The sequence below is a fragment of the Sorex fumeus genome, unplaced genomic scaffold, assembly GCF_029834395.1.
Source record: "Sorex fumeus unplaced genomic scaffold, SorFum_2.1 ptg000007l, whole genome shotgun sequence".
NCBI classification, from domain to species: domain Eukaryota; kingdom Metazoa; phylum Chordata; class Mammalia; order Eulipotyphla; family Soricidae; genus Sorex; species Sorex fumeus.
This window is the reverse complement of record NW_026606064.1, coordinates 54,594,046-54,610,104: the sequence shown is the minus strand read 5'-3', so window position 1 is coordinate 54,610,104 and position 16,059 is coordinate 54,594,046. Positions and strand designations below refer to the sequence as shown.

The window sequence follows — 16,059 nt, the reverse complement described above, 5'->3', positions numbered from 1 at the left end:
GAAAATATTCTCTAAGAGTTGAAAAAGTCACTGAGGTACAAAATGTGGGGAAACAGGAAAGAAAGAAGTTCAGAAAACATGAATAAAATCGAGACTCTTCCCTTGACAAGAACCATATAGATTAATCTCCTACCATGTAGAAGGACTATAGAAGAATGCCAAAGTATTTAAACCACAGAGTAATAAAGCACAAGACTATAGACCCAAACTATTTTCTTTTTTCTAGAAGAAAAACTAAATCATTACACACTGAAGTGAACTTGTGAATCTTGAAATTTTTCAGCATAGACAAGCTCTCGTGAATTCAACACACAAAGAAACGAATTTAACTGTGAGCAGCATGTATGCTTTTTTCCAAGCTTTTCTTGTGAACACTGAAATACAGGAATACAGGAAGCATTTTTACAACAGGCAACAATGAATTGATTCAGGCAATAATGAATCTGATACAGACACAGAAAACAAACTTGGAGACAAAAACACAAGCAAGTTAAAATTTAGAGCATAGTCTTTTCCTGTTCTGGGGAAGCCAATATTCTCTCATAAACTGGTACTTATACTGAACCTTAGCTATCCTGGTGCCCGTATTGTCAGGAGGTCTCCCTGCAAACTGATTTTGGGGGTGGGGGTAGGAACAGAAGAGGCTGTGGCTGCCAGTCATCATCTAGAACTATTTATTCATAGTAATTCATAATTCAAACTGAAAAAAAAAAGACTTCACTAAGATGTTGATGCTCAGATTTGGGATTATAATTTAACTTGTTCTATTAGTTTCCCAAACATTTAGCAACATCATATATATATGGACTGGAGCGATAGCACAGCAGGTAGGGCGTTTGCCTTGCATGCGACCAACCCGGCCTAACCAAGTTTGATTCCTCCGCCCCTCTCAGAGAGTCCGGCAAGTTACCAAGAATATCTCACCCACACGGCAAAGCCTCGCAAGCTACCTGTGACGTATTTGATATGCCAAACACAGTAACAACAAGTTACAATGGAGATGTCTCACAATGGAGGCGTTACTGGGCTCACTCAAGCAAATCGATGAACAAGGGGAGGACAGTGACAGTGACAGTGACAACTGTACCTCATGGTGTTTCACTAATAAAAATGGGGAAGAAAAAGAAAACAGGTCCCGGAAGAGAACAGAGCAAAGTCCCCTGTCTCCGCACCTGGCTGTCCTCACGGGGGCCCACTGGAGGAGGGTGGGTTGAGTTTCTCTCCCCACCCCGAGCAGAGTCCCGGCAGCTGAAGACCTCTGGAACCAGCCACAGCCATGCTTAAGACCACTCTCCACATGTTCGGACGAGCCTCACGCATGAAGGAACCAGCAGAGAAACACAGGTGTGCGGGACCCAGAATGTAGATCTCCAAGCCTGCTCAGATTGGGACTCGGCCTCCGCCACCCAGGTCCCCCATCGTCCAGTATGTTGGCCTTACACCCACCAACTGCCCCCAGCACCATGTAATCCCATCAACGGCCAAGACCTAGAGATTATAAAATCCAGCTCCTGGAAGTGCATGGCCGCATTTGCATCCACGTTACATCTTATTATCTAGTCCTTACTCTGGAGAACCTGGCAGGCTACCAAAGGTATCCTGCCCACACAGCAGACTCTGGCAAACTCCCCGTGGCATTTTCAATATGCCAAAAACCAGCAACAATGATGGGTCTCATTCTCCTGACCCTGAAAGAGCCTTGAATGTGGCACTTTCTAAAATCTCAGAGCTAGGACAAAGGAGACGTTACTGGTGCCTGCTCGAGGAAATCAATGAACAACAGGATGACAGTGATACAATAATGGACCTATGTTTAAAATAGCTACAGTGTAGTGAGGTGCAGAAACTGTATACAGCAATAAGCAAATTGTAACTATGTTTCCTAAAAATCATGATAAAATATTTTAATTCAAAAAACAAAATCAACACTCTACAGTGGTTCTTTCAGTTGGAACTAGACCTGACTCCCACATGCAAGATTTTAAATATTTTTTTAAAAAGCACTGATTACCTAGATGACTTAAGCTATAAGAGGAAAACCTTCATAAAGTCAAAATTTCCTAGCTGCCATTTGAATTATTTTTATATTTGTGAATATCTATGCAAATTAGGTCTATTTTCAAAACATATATCATGAATGTATTCACTAACTAAAGTCTCCTTTGGATAGTCTTGTAACAAATTCTAAACTTGCAAGTTAATTTCAATAAGACACTGGTAAAATTTCTTAGCAGATATGTATTTTACAAGAATGAGTCCAACAGTTAAGCCTAATCTAAATGCTAGAAACTACAGAGCAGTTTATATTTCCTGACCCAATAGACTGTTCTCAGTTTAAATCTTTTTTCACTCTGGGTAGGAAAAAAAAGATAGTGCAAAGAACAGTTTGTTGAAATGCAAAACCAAGTGAAAATATTTAAAGTAGATATTTTTACACAAATGTAGAGGATAAATCAAGCAAATACCAAACTATTTATATTAATATTAATTTGTGAGTAGCATGTTTCCACATTTTTCAATACCTATTATGCTAAATTACTCTCTGCATTAAAAAATGTTTATTAATTCATTCAAAAGAGGTTTATAGATTCAGGAGCGAAAATAGCAAGCACAGCTTAAAGATCACTGGCTTAAACTGAAGTGTAGCAGAACAGAATGATACAAGTCTGCAGCAATATATGGCAAAAAGTATTAACAAGTGAATTGGGGGAAATATACTAAGGTACTGTTTATTCCTTTATACTAAAGTAGGTCAAGGACTAAAATAAATTAGGTGAATGATGAAAATTTCCCTAAGATTACATAGCAAGCTTCTCTTTCGGAGGAAGAAAAGAACTACCACCTGGAAATATAGGATAAATGACCATAGTGTTCACTTTCATCAGATGCCGCTCATCAATGACACTAAGAAGTCACCAGTCAGAAGTGCTTACCTTCCTGTCACAAGTTTTAGGGCTACCAGCAGTGTTTTGCTTGAGGAAGCCAGCTGTTGTCGACCAGCGTGTGGGGTTTTTCCGTGAAGGCTCTTCCGAGGAAAAATTATTATCACTGACAGAAGTGGAAAGGCCAATTAAAGCTGGATCACTGCTTCGTCGGACATGAAGAGGCATATCTACAAGCACACACACACACACAAAAAAAAAAAAGCATTATGAGTTTGCTGAAAACGGGCAACCATGTCTATGAAGTACTATGAAAATAAATGTAGCAAATCCCCAAAACAAATCAAAAAACAGATGAACACGTTCAGTGACGGAGCACTGCAAATGAACAAAAATTCCACTTGTTCTTTAAAAGAATACTCTCTGGTAAAAGAAATGTGGTGAAGATGGGAAAACCTATTCTGCAGTCAGGTGGGCTGAGGTTGTACTTGCAATTTGCTGCTTGTTATTTGTGAGGCTGTGGGCAGGCTGGCTAACTGTCCACAGATTCTACTCTCATCCCACTTCTACAGGCATAAAATAGCAGTTTCCCAGGGAATTGTGGGATTAATAGAAATATAGGGCTCAAAACAGTGCCAAAGAGAGTGTGCCATCCCCAGAGAGTAATAATGATAACCACTATTTCCAGCATTTTCTCAAGATTAAGGGCTGGAGCAATAGAACAGTGGTAGGGCATTTGCCTTGCACGCAGTCAGCCCGGCCAAGCCGGGTTCAATTCCTCTGCCCCTCTTGGATAGCCCGGCAAGCTTCTGAGACTATCTAGTCAGCACGGCAAAGCCTGGCAAGCTACCTGTGACGCATTCGTTATGCCAAACACTTAACAATAAGTCTCACAATGGAAGATGTTACTGGGTCCACTCGAGCAAATCGATGAACAACGAGAGGATAGTGCTAGTGCTAAGAGCAACAAATCTAAGCTGGAGAACAAATTTTATAACTTTTGAGTTGAAAAATACATACAGTGATAGCTATTAGAGAATTCTGCTAAATAAAAAACTGTGTTTTCCTGTTAGGGGCCACACTGGCAGTGCTCAGGGGTTACTCCTAGCTCTATACTCAGGAATCATTCCTGGCAGTGAACAGGTCACAACAGAAATATCTGGGATGTGAAACCAGGATGGACATATGCCAAACAAGTGCCCTAACCACTGCAGTATCACTTCAGCCCTAAAGAAAATATTCCTTTTGTTCAATAACATATTATACAATATTATAGAGATCAAACATATTAATTTTCCTTGAGATAAAAGAAAATTTTAAAGCAATATGTAAATATGCAGGTAGTATCTGCCATGTAAATACACAAATACTAAAAAATGTTTTAACAACTGTAATCACATAACAGAGGAGTTTGCAATTATTATAACAAAAATCAGTAACAAACTGAGGCTCACACTTGTATCAGTAGCACTGAGAACCATGTTAGCAGATATGATCAACGTTAAAGCGAGAGAGAAGCAGAACCACAAAAATAAGAATAAAAGCACAATCAATAACACTGAATGCTGGAGTCAAATGCCCCGCACGGAACTGAGTGAAAGCACTCCAAATACATGGCAATAAATTTGGATTAAATTAGGCGCAATGTTTCTTAAAATGACATAGGAGAAAAATGGTTTTTCAAATCATCAAAGAATGATGATTTAAATTTGAAGGTCTGAACTCATCATTTATGAGAAATACTGTGGGCACATTGATAAACTGGACTACTGTGTGGGTACAGAGGTCCTGGCAGATATTAAAGACAGACTCTTTACATCCAATGTTACATTTACACTACTGCCCAGTCCAAGAGTCCCACAGAAGCTAAAGCAAATTAGAAACAATTTGAAAACAGATGCATATGAATCATAACAATACTGAATTTAACATTTGCTTCTACATCATATGGATATGGAAAATAGAGCCTGAAAACACAATCATAGAAAAGTTTGTTAACATGGAGAAAAACACATAATTTTTTTTAAATTTTTATTAGTGAAACACCATGAGGTACATTTGTAGATTTACAAATTTTTGTGCTTGGGTTTCAATTATACAATGATCAAATAACCATCCCTCCACCAGTGCCCATTTTCCACCACCATGGATCCCAGTATCCCTCCCATACCCACCCCCCCATCCCACCCTGCCTTTTGTTCTCTCTCTCTCCTTTTGCGTGTTGAGGTCTGCAAAATAGGCACTGACTGGCATTCATGTTCAGTCCATAGTCTACTTTTAGCATGCATCTCCCATCCTGGGAGGATTCTCCAAACACCCTTTATTTGGTGCTCCCTTCTCTATCTGAGCTGCCCTTTCCCCTAGAATGCCCGGCTGGCCTCTAAGCCATGGAGTAATTCTCCTGGTACCGATCTCGGCTATTCTTGGGTATTAATCTCCTATTTTGTTACTTTATGTCCCCCAGATGAATGCAATCGTTTTATGTCTATCCCTCTCTTTCTGACTCATTTCGCTTAGCATGATACTTTCCATGTAGTACCACTTGTATGTAAATTTCATGACTTCATTTTTTCTAACAGCTATATAGTACTCCATTGTGTGGATGTACCAACGTTTCTTTAACCAGTCATTTGTTCTTGGGCACTCAGGTTTTTTCCAGATTCTGGCTATTGTAAAGAGTACTGCAGTGAACAAACAAGTGCAGATGTCACTTCGACTATGCACTTTTGCCTCTCTGGGATATATTCCCAGGAGTGGTATTGCTGGGTCAAATGGGAGCTCAGTTTCTAATTTTTGGAGAATCGTCCATACTGTTTTCCAAAAGGGCTGAACCAGTCGGCATTCCCACCAACAGTGAAGGAGTGTCCCTTTCTCGCCACATCCACGCCAGCATTGGTTGCTTTTGTTCTTTTGGATGTGGGCCAGTCTCTGAGGTGTGAGATGGTATCTCATTGTGGTTTTGATCTGCATCTCCCTGATGATTAATGATGTAGAGCATTTTCTCATGTGTTTTTTTTTTGCCATTCGGATTTCTTCTTTGAGAAAGTTTCTGTTCATTTCATTGCCCCATTTTTTGATGGGGTTGGATGTTTTGTTCTTGTGGAGTTCAACCAGTACTTTATATATCCTTGATATCAACCCCTTGTCAGATGTGTATTCAGCGAATATCCTTTCCCATTCTGTAGACTGTCTTTGTATTTTGGTCACTGTTTCTTTTGAGGTGCAGAAGCTTCTTAGTTGAAGATAGTCCCATTTATCTATCTCTGTTTTCACTTGCTCGGCCACTGGTGTGACATCTTTGAAGATACCATTAGCTTCAATGTCATGGAGGTTTTTGCCAACTTTGTCTTCAATGTACCTTATGGTTTCCGGTCTGATGTTGAGGTCTTTAATCCATTTTGATCTTACTTTTGTACATGGGAACACACATAAAATTTTTAAAGAATGTTTTTCAGTTTGTACAAAAGTGTGTGATAGCCCTTGGGAGGGAGGGAAAGAGAGAGAGAGAGGGAGGGAGGAGGAAAGGAGGGAGGGAGGGAGGGAGGGAGGGAGATAAATTCTGTCAAAGTATGATAAACTCTCAAAATGAACTCAGAAAGATATAATAAACCCAAAAATCTGTGTTAGAACTACAATGCCCTGACTATATGTAAAAAAGGTAAGTTCTATCCAAGTTAACAAAATTATTCCGAGATCCATTAAATAAAAATTACAAAGAAATAATATCATAGGATGAGAGAAAAAATACTTTGGGGCAAAAATAACGCTGCTACTTAGACATAGATTTTATTTCTTTTCAATTATAGGGTCCTTAATTAATTTAATTCGAAGGAAACTCTAACTCAAATTCTATGTGTAAATCACAAGGAAGCACAAAAAGTTCACAGAGGTCTAAAAAAAACGGGGGGGGGGGGTCATGACCAAGAGCATCACCCACAATACTAACAAATAAAGATATACTTCAACCCAAAATAAGTTCAGGGACTATCTGATTTCAAAAACAAATTTCTCAGGCACACTAAAAGTAAAGTAAAGGCCCTCCCGTTAATCATCGATTTGTTCAAGAGGGCCCAGTAACGTCTCCATTGGAGACTTTGTTGTTACTGTGTTTGGCATATGGAATACAGCACGGGGAGCTTGCCAGGCTCTGCAGTGTGGGCGAGATACTCCCGGTAGCTTGCCGGGCTCTCCAAGAGGGGCGGAGGAATCGAACTTGGGTCGGCCATGTTGGCTGGGTGCAAGGCAAACGCCCTACCACTGTGCTATCGCTCAGGGACACTAGAACAGTTTATTCTACTTACTCTGAAACTTTCTCCAAGAGAAAAATACTGAATACATGATTCAGGTTAGATACATGATTGATCATTATCACTATTTTAATCTGTCAGCCTCAAACAGAAAAGACTCATTAGTATTATTATAATACAAATAGTTGTGTATTATTTATAATCCTCAAAATTGTACACACAGAAAAGGAAGGTGCCAGAGACTAGATAGTTTCCAGCAAGGACTGAGACCTCTTGGCTTCCTGGGCAGGATGCTGGACAGCCCCTCAACTCCAGTGCCACAGATGTTTCCATCTGTAGTTCTTCACACACAGCATTTATTAGAGAAAGTTTCTGGATCATTCTCATTTCTGCTACCTCAATGTAATTCCATTTAGATCTACTGTCAAGTGACAAGAAGGTGTCCTAGATTTAATGACCAGATGAATAAAAAAGGAAGAGAACTCAATTCAGAAAGCAAGCAGTATGTTTTTACCAAAAGAATGTCAAATGGCTCTATGCCACAGACATGATGGGGTAGAGTGGGGGTAAACTGATAGGAGGGAAACTGGGTACACTGGTGGTAGGAAATGTACACTGGTGGAGAGACGGGTGCTGGAACTCTGTATGACTGAAATTCAACCATACACAGAACAGCTTTGTAACCGTGTATCTCAGAGATTCAATGAAAATAATAATGATAATATTTTAAAGAATGTCAAATGGCACCATGACAGTCTAGTAATCAAATATTTCTTACAAACAATTGAGTCAACACAGAACACTGTAAAAGCAGAATGAGTTAAAAACAAAAAAAGCACACCAACAGTGTGCCCATGTTGATACTGCAAGGGGGTGAGAGTAGGTGCCAGGACAAGTCTCTGACACTGCTAATGGTGCATTTTCATGGATCTTTATCTTTGTGGTTTTAGAACTACATGAAAAATCATTAGAATTTTTTAAATGGCACATACATACAGGAATTTCAGCAAGACTATTAGAACCAATGACTAAAGTAAGATCTGAATTCCCCCAACCCTTGGTTTGTTTGCTATTATTTTGGGTTTTTTTTCTTTTTTTTTTTTCATTTTGAAGTTTCAACATTGGCTAGAATGACTCTCCTAAAGGAGATTAGGCAGAAAAATGAAACCAAGGGCAACCCTGCTAGAATTTTATACTCCCATATTGCTATATTTCATATAGCAATTTTCATAATTGCTATATGAAATTTTACTGGAGATGTTAAACTGGTGGGGGAAACTGGGGTTGCTGCACAAGCAGTACATAGCTTTATTATCACCAAAATTCTTACCTAACAATTCTATTAAGGGCAATAAACTGCACAAACTTATAAGGTACAAGAGAACTCCCCAAGATGGAAGTGGAAGGAGGAATTGAGATTGCAACTCTGTGAAGCATATAGAGTAAGAGTCAAGTGCTAAAACTTTCTCAGGAAATTAATTTTTTTCTACTCTGTACCCTTTGCCTTTCGGGTATACTCATGCTTGCAATAAATACCAACATAACAACACTTAAAAAAAAAAAAAAACACTGGCAAACAAACTATTCCTAGCTACTAGTATACATAAATATGTTCATCTCCATTTTATAAAGGGGAGGGATTTCATTTTTAAATGACTATATACAAAAAAGAATTATTTAGCTAAAACTAATAGCAACATCTAATTGAGTGAGAATTCTCTACATAAAGAGATTGAACCAACAGTCCAGATTTCAGAAATAGTGAAATGGAAGAAGAAAGCTAAAAGTCTACAGGTTTGTAAAGAAAAAAAAAAAAAGATAATCAGATAATAAAAGCTACCCTTAAGAAAACTCTGCTCTCAGGACCTTTGTGCAGTGACAATGAGTATTCCAAAGAGCCCCTGCTTATATGGGTGATGGCTATGCTATTTACCATATCAAATGGAAAAAATGGAAAAAATTATTTCATGTAAGAATAACAAATTGATTACATGTCAACAAGCACAATAGAATTTTATGAAAAGTCTAAAGCCAAAGCTGATTTAAGTGGGAAGAACGGTATATTTTTAAATTTGCAAAACAGAAGACATCTGGGTTTTCATTGTGTATTCACCACTGTGTCAATATGCTACAATATGTCTGAATAAAAAAAAATTATTTTTGTAAAACTCCACAAGTCTTTACTTGGAAAAAAGAAGAGCACTTTAACAATCTTTTCCAATAATTAAGGATTTCTTCCCTAATATTACACCAAAATAAATGAGAGTTTCCAAAGATTAATATAATATGAAATGTAAAGTATTATTCTTTGATATAATAAAATCTATTTGTTTGTCTTACATTTTAAATAGATTTTTTAAGCCTATTTTGAACACGTTTGTTAATGAATGATTCTGTATGCTGACATTGTTCTTCAGAGCAGAAAATCATACACGTAAGTATCATTGCCAACCTCATCAGAAAAGGTATTAAGTACTGGGAAGTTACTATGCTCACAATGGCAAATAAATTTCCCCAAATTTCATTTTCACTTGAAAGAATGAATGTTATTTTTGGGCACAAATACTGCCATGCATTTGCCATGTTGTGACAAGATGACGACATTCAGTTTCAAGAAAGTCTGCCAGACTCCAAGGCCTGAATAACCATGGCTTTTGTGTTAGTCTTCAAATAAAAATGTCTTCCCACTAAAAAATGGCCATCTTTCTTACTACTCAAAGTGTAGCATGAAAGTTTTTTCCCCCAAGACAGTCATTTATCTTATCTATGTATTAGTACTTGGTGTCTACCTTCCAGTTGGCACATTAAATATGTGACTTGTAAGAATTAATAAAATGTAATAATTATGTATCTCATCAAGGAGATCAGATAAAAATGGTTGCAAAAAAAACCCTGTCAGTATAGGGTAGTAAAGATAGTATACTGGGTAGGGAGTTTTGTCTTGCATGTGGTTGAGCTGGGTTCAATCCCCAGCATCCCCTATGGTTCCCTGAGCACCCCCAGGAGTGACTCCTAAGTACAGAGACAGGAATGACACCATCCAAAAGAAAACACACACGCAAAAACGTGCACACACACACACACACACACACACACACACACACAGTGTAATGGGTAGAGCATACATTTGGTATCATTGTCCTGATTTATGCCACAGGGCCTGTATTTTATCCTTCTGTGCCTGTTGTCAATGGTAGAGACTTTTTCTTTAGTGAAAGACAACTTTGTTTTACCCTTAAAGTTTCCCTAAGTTGGAGTAGTGACACCCAAGGATGAACATATCAAATAGTAAAAGCCACTGGCCTTATTTTACCTAAAGCAATCCCTAGTAAAATAACAAGGTCAGGGGCTAGAGAGAATACAACGGGCAGTCAGCACTTGCCTTGAATGTGGTTGACCTTGTTTTATTTCCCATTACCCTATTTGTTCTACTAACCCCAGCAAAGAGTTATGCCTAAGCTAAGAACCAGGAGTAAGCCCTAAGCACTACAGAATTTTTTTAAAATACAAATATTTTTAAATAATGTCATTTTTCAAGAAAATTGAACTAATAATTGCTGAAACCTGTAAGGAATCACAAAAGACCTGTATAATCAAAATAAATTTTTAAATTTTATTTATTTTTAATGAAATACTTTTAAGAGAAAGAAATAGAGGCTTCTCACTTCCAAATCTCAACTGTTATTTGAAACAAAAGTAATGTTAATAATATAACTTTGAAATAAAACCAACAGAGAGACTAATAGAATAGAAGAAAAGAACCCAGAGATAAACCTATGCATGCATGAAAATATAACCAATAACAAAAGAAGTCAAGCTTATGTATAATGGAGAAAGAAAAAAAAAGGTGGAGGAACAAAGAAAAACAAGATAAAGGAGAAGGAAGGAAAGAGAGGAGAGAAATGCAAGCATGGCAAGACTTAAGGAAGGCTAGGGAAAGAAGGCAGGTCTGAGAAGGTCAGAAACAGGGAAGGGAGAAGAGGGGAGGGAGAGAGAAAGAAAAAACATGCAGAAAGAACAGAAAGAAAATGAGACAAACATCCAGACCAAGTCTAAAACTAAGAGTGCAGGAATGGGGGACAGGGCAGGGTCAGAGAGAGAGATATAACAGGCAAGAAAGCAATTGCTCTGTATTGCGTTGACTCGGGTTCGATTTCCTACATTATTTATGGACTCCTGAGCATCCCCAGGAGTCACACCTGTGGAAAAAGACAGGAAACAGGAATAACCCCTGAGTATGGCTAAGTTAATGCATTTTTTTAAAAAAAAATTTTTTTTTGGGTCACACCCAGCGATGCACAGGGGTTACTCCTGGCTTTGCACTCAGGAATTATCCCTGGCAGTGCTCAGGGAACCACATGGGATGCTGGGAATCGAATCTGGGTTGCTTGAGTGCAAGGCAAATGACCTACCCACAGTGCTATTGCTCCAGCCCTAAAAAAAAAAAAAAAATTTTAAAGGCATTTTTAGGGAATAAAAACCATTGCCTAGTTTGTTTGTTTTTTTTTTAAATCTAGCACCAATTAAATACTAAAAACATAAAAATTAAAGTATATGTAATCACAGTCACAGTCCTCCCGTTGTTCATCGATTTGCTCCAGCAGGCCCAGTAACATCTCCATTGTGAGACTTCTTGTTACTGTGTTTGGCATATTGAATACATTGCGGGTAGCTTGGCAGGCTTTGCCGTGCAGGAGAGATACTCTCAGGAGCTTGACGAGCCCTCTGAGAGGGGCGGAGGAATCGAACCCGGTTCCTCTGGGCTGGCTGCGTGCAAGACAATGCCCTACCACTGTGCTATTGCCCCAGCCCCCTATATTTTATATAATCTGGCATTAATAAAGTTGAACATTGTTTAATTGTTGTTACTGTGTTTGGCATATCGAATACGTCACGGGGAGCGATAGCACGGGCTGGAGCGATAGCACAGCGGTAGGGTGTTTGCCTTGCATGCAGCCAACATGGGCGACCCGAGTTCGATTCCTCCGCCCCTCTTGGAGAGCCCGGCAAGCTACCGAGAGTATCTCGCCCACACGGCAGAGCCTGGCAAGCTCCCCGTGACGTATTCGATATGCCAAACACAGTAACCACAAAATGGAGACGTTACTGGGCCCGCTCGAGCAAATCGATGATCAACGGGAGGGCCTTTACTTACTTACTTACTTATTGTTTAATTAAAAAGTTTAACAACCATGGGCCTAGTAGTATAATAATCCGACATGTTGGTTCGCCTCACCAATCCTGTCTTCTCGTCTAGAAAAACCAAACCCAAACTATTGCCTCGCTTCGCAGACTGAAGGCAACAACTCAATATGAGGTCATGTAAAAGAGTTGTGGTGGGGGGTAGGGAGTTGCAACCTATTTGTTTTAAAATAAATCTATGCTCTATTATCAGCAAATGCTTGAAATGCATACCTATTTTATATACCCAAAGTAACACAAAAATTGCGCAGGTAAAAAGGGGCTGTGCGTGGAAAATGTTTAAGAAAACTTGCAGTGATCAGTCTGAAGATACTATTAAAAAGTATAGGGCCTATGCCAGCAATCGCCCTAGAAAAACTTAGAATGTAATGAATTAGGGGAAACGGAAAAGCATTTCAAAGAAGCAACAGCAGCCATTAGCAGATTCCTGCAAACAGGTTAAAGTAGGAGAGGCAACAAAAAGAAAATGAAAACAAGCAAGAGTTTTACTTTGGCAAAGGTGCCTAACTAACAACAAATGGCATTGACGTCTTTGACAAGCTGAACCTGATTTTAATGAAAGAGATTACTAAAAACATCTGGACTTATCAGAATGAATCATGCAACACAACTGCCTGATTCATCTGACAGGTTTCCCACCTTGAACTGCTGCAATAAAACATAGTAACTGCACAAAGAATGCAATTTTGTGGTGGCTTCTGAGAAATAAATATGAATGTAGCCTTCTTCCCTATGATTTGCTACATTTTTGCAGAGCTTTCTGGGCTATTTCAGTGTGACTGATGTAATTTGTGTTTTTTTTTACAGTAATTAGATATAATAGAAACTTCTCGTTTAAGATTACTTGGGGATTATTATTACCATTTTTCATCCCCATTTTAAGGAAAATTGATGCATCAAGAGCATAATAAAACTTTCCCTGAATCTTCAGGTTTATTGAGTACACAGATTTTCAAAGTACGTCCTTCTAAATATGAAAAAGAAATTCAAAGACAAGGATCTTCAATAATTAAGCTACTGGATGAAGCACATAGGGACTGGTAGGATGTCACTGGGTCCAGGATGGCGGTCCAGACTGTTTGATGTGTGCATTCCTTTGAAGAGTGGATAAAACAGCAATAAACCCTCATCACAAGATTTCACATTCTCGGTGGCACTAATGCACTGTAAATATTGATTTGCTTCTCTAGGCAAGGTGCTTTTTAAATAAGTGAAAAATGGCAAATCTAATAATAAATTAAAGCAAATACAAAAAGCACAGATTTATACGTTTTTAACTGTTAAGTATACCATCATTACTTTTAATCAGTTTTTCCCAATGTGTCTCTTTTTTAACTCTTACAGTAATTTCTAAATTATTTCACCACTCAAGACCATAAATCTTTTCCAAGAAGACAGGCATATGCCATCAGGGTATTTAATTAAATCCAAAAATAATATGCAGTTACATGTATTCGATTAGAATCTATGATGCAAACAACAGAAATAGTCTTCTAGCAAAATGAAAATAATACCTTCCTTATCCAGAACAATTATTTATTTCTTAAGACACAACATCACAGTGAGAAAAACCAAGTTATTAATACATGTCATGGGATAAAGACCTGTCAACAGGATTGCAAAATTGACCTTCCACTGTACACAGCCCCTTTTTATAAAGGTTCTTATCAGCATTTCATTTACTGAAGTAGCCCTTGAAAGGCAGCGTACACAATAAACTCTAGAAAATAGCAAATAACTCAAAAGAGAAGGATATAAAATGAATTGCATCAGTTATTAATTATTTTTATATCCAAGCAATAAAGTGTATTATCTAGGAGAAAGGCGCCTTGGAGAAAACCATCTTGGCACACTTACAGATGAGCACTCTAAGGCCCCCTAGAAGATTTAAGGGCTGAGGCAGAAGACACTGTTTCTGGGACTCCACTGACCCAGGCATGCTTGTTTTTGTTTTACTTTGTGGCCACACCCAGCAATGCTCAGAAGTTACTCCTAGCTCTGAACTCAGGAATTACTCCTGAGTGCTCAGGGGACCATATGTGATGCTGAGGAACAAACCGTGAGGCAAGAGTTCTACCTACTGTACAATCACCCAGCAGTGCTGTTATCCAACTCTTTGTCCTGTTTACTATGAAAAAAAAAAAAAAAAAACTCACTGCTATGTGGACCAAGAATCTGAATGCTTCAAGCACTTACACTTCACATGAGATAACTGGAGATTTCTTGGGAAAACTGAGTTTAAACCAGTCCTCTAAGAACAGGATGGTTTCAACAGTTTCATTGCATCTGAGACACATGCCGAGAAAAGTCAAGATGACTTCTACATACAACTGTTTGTACTTTTACAGTAATTTGACACATAAAATGTTCTAAAACTACGAATGCTTCTATGTAAAAGACAGATTTTTCTGAAATAAAACTTAACATTAACATTTCACTCTTAATCATATAAAAAGTCTGCTCAAAAATTCTTCAAACACTAACATGTGAAAGTGAAGAAATACAAATGATTAGTGACTTGCATCAATATCATATCTGTGATGCAAAACTAGTCTTTCAAAACATGATATACCCTTTGAGAGAAATATGAAATTATTGTAAATATTTTCTTTCTTAAGCCTGTATGTGATTCTATAACAATCTCAATAATACATTTTATAGACTTTCAAAGAGTTAAATAGGAAATTCTGGGTGCCAGGCTCTGCAGCAATTAAGACTTAAGAAAACGTTCTAACATTATATCCAACAATAAAGAATTTTCATGATTACTAGCTACATAGTTGTACTAAGTAGCTACACATTGATGTCATGTAGACCATGCATGTTGATAGTTCCCCCAACATTCTCTAGAGTGAGACACCACCACACCATACCAACACCCAGGATAACGGAGACTACCCAGCATCTACCCTTCATCCCACCCCACATGCTTCTACCTCAGCAACCTATTCAGCATTGGTCTTCCTCCAAAGGCCTTCTCAAGTTCTCTGTCATTTCTTGGAAAGCCTGGAGGGACTTCTGCCTGCTTAAGGCATGCCTTTTCAAAAGTGCTTATTTCAAACCATCTTTGTATTTGCCACACTCTCATTGGTTTGAAGAGTGCTTCTCAATCAGCAGATGTATCTGGAGAACAATATTGCACCTGACCCTGCCATACCCCTATCAAAAACCTTTATTACAAAATCTGCTGTGTCTAGGTTGCCTCTTCAAGCCTGGGCTCTCCCATGAGCTATGTATCTCATGTACCTGTCTCTATGTATCGCTGTTTGCCTTTTCCACTCTGGAGAAGTGCATATTCTTTCTTGAACATGTATTTCCTTTTTCTCTTCTCTCACAAGCAAATTTCCTCTCCTCTGAGCAAGTTTCATTCAGTAAACTTATCCTGCTTGGGACAAGAGCAACTGTAGTAGATAGAGCATTTGCCTTGCACACTAGCAACCGGATTTGATTTCCAGCATCCCATATGGTCCCATAAGTACTGCCAGGAGTAATTCCTGAATGTAGATCCAGGAGTAATCCCTAAGCATCACTGGTATGGCCCAAACCACACTACACCCTGCAAAAATTAGCATGGCTTCATTAAAAAAAAATTAAGTTTCTGAATCTAGGAGTTAATGAATAAGAAAATGGGGATGAAGGTTTGAGTTTTCTTTTGGGATGATGATGGTTGCATTTGGCCAGAGGGACACAAAAAAGCAAACAGAAGATGAAAGCAGATAAAAATTATA

The 16,059-nt window shown here is 38.4% G+C and overlaps 1 protein-coding gene across 18 annotated transcripts in view; it reads right to left on the bottom strand.

Moving 5' to 3' along the window:
• Positions 1-16,059, bottom strand: part of PARD3 (par-3 family cell polarity regulator) — a 668,633-nt gene that overhangs the window by 367,196 nt on the left and 285,378 nt on the right. For all 18 annotated transcript variants that reach the window (XM_056131187.1, XM_056131203.1, XM_056131194.1 and 15 more), the window contains exon 4: positions 2,934-3,112. In XM_056131187.1, coding sequence (XP_055987162.1) covers positions 2,934-3,110 — 177 coding nt within the window. In that variant the 5' untranslated portion in view covers positions 3,111-3,112. The remainder of the gene's footprint in view (positions 1-2,933; positions 3,113-16,059) is intronic.